Here is a 4,039-nt window from a genome sequence, read left to right on the forward strand (position 1 = left end):
ATTGGGACAATGTTTCAAACCACGACTTTATCGTAATTTTTGTTGAATATGATTTTTAAAGTAATTTATTATGAAAAATATTTGTAAAAAAGTATTATTGAATGACAAAGAGGACAAATTAAAAATATTAAAGACGTACCTTTCTCAGATATTCCTTCCTCATAGTAGAGTTGAGCTCCGTTTCCAATTGAATAGTCTCTGAGAACTCACCAACTTTAACTTCACACATCCTGCCTCCCACTATAGTTCCCACACATAAACTTATCATTTTGTTGCAATCTTCTACTGACAGTTCCTCCAAGGATGGGAAACCTAAACTCCCTTTGTAGAACCATTTAAGATTGTATAAACATTCAAGATTCAAAGAAGTGAGCTGCGGAAATATTATCTCATCCTCATCTGATTCCTTTCCATCTTCCTTACACACTATCTCTTCAATTGACTCACACCATGTTATCTCCATTCTTTTGAGTTTACCCAAACTCTTCGCTGTTGAGGATGTCAACAAATATGATAAGCTATCACAAAGTTTTACTTTCAAACACGTCAGATTGGAGAAAGACACTGGGCATGCTACCAAGTTCTCTAAACTCCAACAATTAATGACTTCAAAGATTTCTATATTTCCGACAAAGGAATGAGTCCAAGAGTTCTCCAACCCAATCGAAACTAGCTCTCTAAGAGACTCCAACCGTAATACTTTCAGTTGTTGTAACACATTATCAGGACTTTCACGACAGAACATCTCCTTGAAAGAATCATTCCACACCACAAGTTTCTCTATATTCGGAACCTTTTTTAGAATTTCATATTCAAATACACCGAGAGTAAGAGCTGTTAAACTGTCTAAGAGGTTTCTCTCGAGTTCTCCTCGCAAAATTATCTTCATTCCATTTTCCCCTAATGACAAGCACTATAACAACCACGACAAAAATCAAGCCAAAGTTAGTTAAGACTGTTAAAGATACAATTGTTAAAATGTCATACCAAAACATACCCTCATATTTAGTGACAAATATTTTATGAGTTTATGATTTTGAGATGGAAAATGTAATAAATTAGACTTATAACAAGGGTGTATTGTTGTTACGAAGAAGAAAATGAGTTAACAAAAGTTTTCAATCGTATGGGACTGTTTATGTTAGTGTTAGTATTTTAAGGTTGTGAAAGGAGTAGTTGATGAGGTAAAGAAAATGTAGAAATAGTGAAATGTAGAGAAAATGGTGAGATAGTAGAATATAGAAGTAGTAGTTGGAAGAAGTGTTGTAGTTGTCTTTAGTTGTTGGAGATGTTGACTTCTTGCCTCAAATGATGGTACACATGGGTATTTATAGACCTCATATCTCTTTCATGACTATTCTAGAAAATTCTAGCTAGAACTTATGTAGAAAGTTCTAGGCTTTCTACCTATGTAGAATTTTTTTGATTTTTTTCTTCTTATCTTAAGATTTTCTACAACATTCTAAAATTTATATTACATTTCAATTTCTCTATCTTAGGAGGTTCTATATTCTTCTAGAATTTGTATTGCACTTTAATAGTTGGATATCATATAAGAAATAATTTTTAAATTAAAAATAAAAAGTGAAAAGAAGAAGACTTTAAAGTTTCTCTTCTTAATATTTTTTCAAACACTAAAATAATAGGAAAAAAATATTTTCGATGAATATTGCTAAGATAATTGTATAGTTCTTTCAATACCAAATTAAATTCCGCTAAAACAATATTACCTTTTCATTAGGAAGTTGATCTTCGGTAGGTGATTCCAGATGGGTATAAATGTCAGACTTGTGTGAGCAGTAATAAAAGTACGTGAACTTTTGGAATCTCCCTAATTTCAATGATCTCAGGTAGGGACAGGGAAGCGTAAGCTGTAGATTTGGATCTGTATTATCCTCTGCAACAATTGTCACCAATCTCTCACAGTTTTCCATTACTAGATCTTCAAGTTCAAGATCTTTGGCTACAGATGCTGGAAACACACTTCTAAGGCTTTTACATTCCTTAATATGCACTTTTTTTAAATGTTGCACGCATAAAATTCCATGAGGAGGATCTTTGTTCCAAACATTCTCCAGATTTGGCAAGTACGACAAAACCAAATTATTTAGAGGAAGAGTAACTAATGTGTCTTGTGTTGAAGGATTGACATCAAATATGGTTTTGACAGAATCACAGTTTCGAACTTCCAAGGTTTCCAATTTAGGTAATAAAGGAAGTAAATGGAAGGGTAGCACTGCATCCCATAAAAACTGGCAGTCGTCCACAATCAATGTGACCAACTTACTTAAACAAAAGTTGGGTATAGACAGTGAGCCACGCCATATGTCATTTAATTCTGGTTTCCTTTTGAGATCAATCCGTGATTCCCTTTGCGTCTGCACGTACAAAAAAAAAGAAATAAACTATGAAATTAATTCTTTAATATAAGGACTAATAAAAATTTAAATTTGTTTATACGAGTAAGTTATATGAAATATTCCCTAATTGTATTAAGAATTATTAAAACAACTCAGTTGACTATATCTAAAAGAATTTTTCTACGGAATGTTTTCTAATGTAGATTACTTCATTTCAAGACCTTCCAAAACAAGTTAAGAATTCATGTTTATAATTTTGTTTATCGTAACATAATACCCTGTGATTATAACAATAGTTTAAATGTTTTAAAAAAAAATGGTGCTTTTATAAATTTGGAAATTTATAATTTATAATTATGTTAAATAATGTTATTTTTTTCTTTAATCTTCATACATTGTTGTTTGTGTTTTCACACATAAAATCGAGTTTTGATTGTGTGGTCAACTTAGTGTTAGTAAAAGTATGTCTTGGATGAGTAATTTAGAAGGTTAATTCACTTGAACAATTTTAACTTTTTATTTTATACTAACATGTTTGGATATACTAATCAAAGAGAAATTGAAATTTAAGATGTTTTAGAAAGTATTTTAAATGAATAAAATAGAATAATTTTAAATTCTCTGGATATATAAGGAATTTGAAATTTCACCTTTTCACTACATTAACACTTTCCTCACTTAAGCAATTGACATTGCTTTATTAAATGGCCTAGGTTCGAGATTAAGATGAGTCAACCCAAGTCAGTCTGAATCCAGGATCAAGATGAGTCGGGTCATGCCTAAAGTTGAGATGTGTTGGCCTCGACTAATTTCAAACTGACTTGGCTCAGACTGAAGGTCTAGTGGAGTTATTTTGGGTTGAAGGGCAAATCGAGTTGATCTGGACCAAAGGTCAAGTTGAATCGACTCATGGTGAAGTTCGAGATTAGTTGGTCCAAACTAAAGGTTGAGTGAGCTTGGGTCAAAGGTCGAGACTAATTGGTCATGCCTAAGGTTGATCCAACCTAAATGACAAGTCAAGTTACTACACACTGAAGTTCAAGATGAGTTAGCTCGTGCTACAAGTTGAGAAGAGTCACCCTAGACGTATAGATGAGTCGTCTAAGGCTGCAGGTCATGATGAATCAGCCCAAGCTGATAATCGAAATGACTCATCCCATACTAAAGGTAAAACAACGTCGAATTAGGGCTATACAATCAGACTGTCGAGTCAAGTTGCTCAAGCCGAAGAACAAATCAACGTAATATTATTGATATATATGCTCTTGTTTCTCTCTTCGTCTTTTTTAATTATCTTTGAAAAAGAAAAGTTTATTTACAAGTTTTCATAATATCATTGTATTGATTTTAAATCCTCTTTTTGAGAGTTAAACATTTTTTTTTGTATTCTTATAAAACGAAGTAAAAAAAACTAGTTAGTTTAACTCACTCAAGTTAAATGGTCTAGTCAAATAGAACAGTGGATACAGGAAGTGGATGTACTTGTCTAACGAGTTTGGTTAGTTTATAAACTAACGATTAAACTCGTGTGTAATCTTTATGATTGGTAGAAATAAGTATAAAAACAAATATGTTTTATTGTTTTTGTTTTCAAAAGTATTCCATTAATTGATATTTTATAAACTTAAGTGTTTAATCACTTTTACACACTATGTAACTCCTGCAAAATAAATTAAACA

The 4,039-nt window shown here is 31.8% G+C and overlaps 1 protein-coding gene across 1 annotated transcript in view; it reads right to left on the reverse strand.

Moving 5' to 3' along the window:
• The window catches only part of LOC106773135, a 14,139-nt gene that overhangs the window by 7,823 nt on the left and 2,277 nt on the right, over positions 1-4,039 (reverse strand). The window contains exons 3-4 of the mRNA XM_022786312.1: positions 1,731-2,378; positions 140-913 (exon numbers count right to left, since the gene is read on the reverse strand). Of these exons, the coding sequence (XP_022642033.1) occupies positions 140-913; positions 1,731-2,378 (1,422 nt within the window). The remainder of the gene's footprint in view (positions 1-139; positions 914-1,730; positions 2,379-4,039) is intronic.

The sequence above is a fragment of the Vigna radiata genome, chromosome 9 (genome assembly GCF_000741045.1).
Source record: "Vigna radiata var. radiata cultivar VC1973A chromosome 9, Vradiata_ver6, whole genome shotgun sequence".
NCBI classification, from domain to species: Eukaryota; Viridiplantae; Streptophyta; class Magnoliopsida; order Fabales; family Fabaceae; genus Vigna; species Vigna radiata.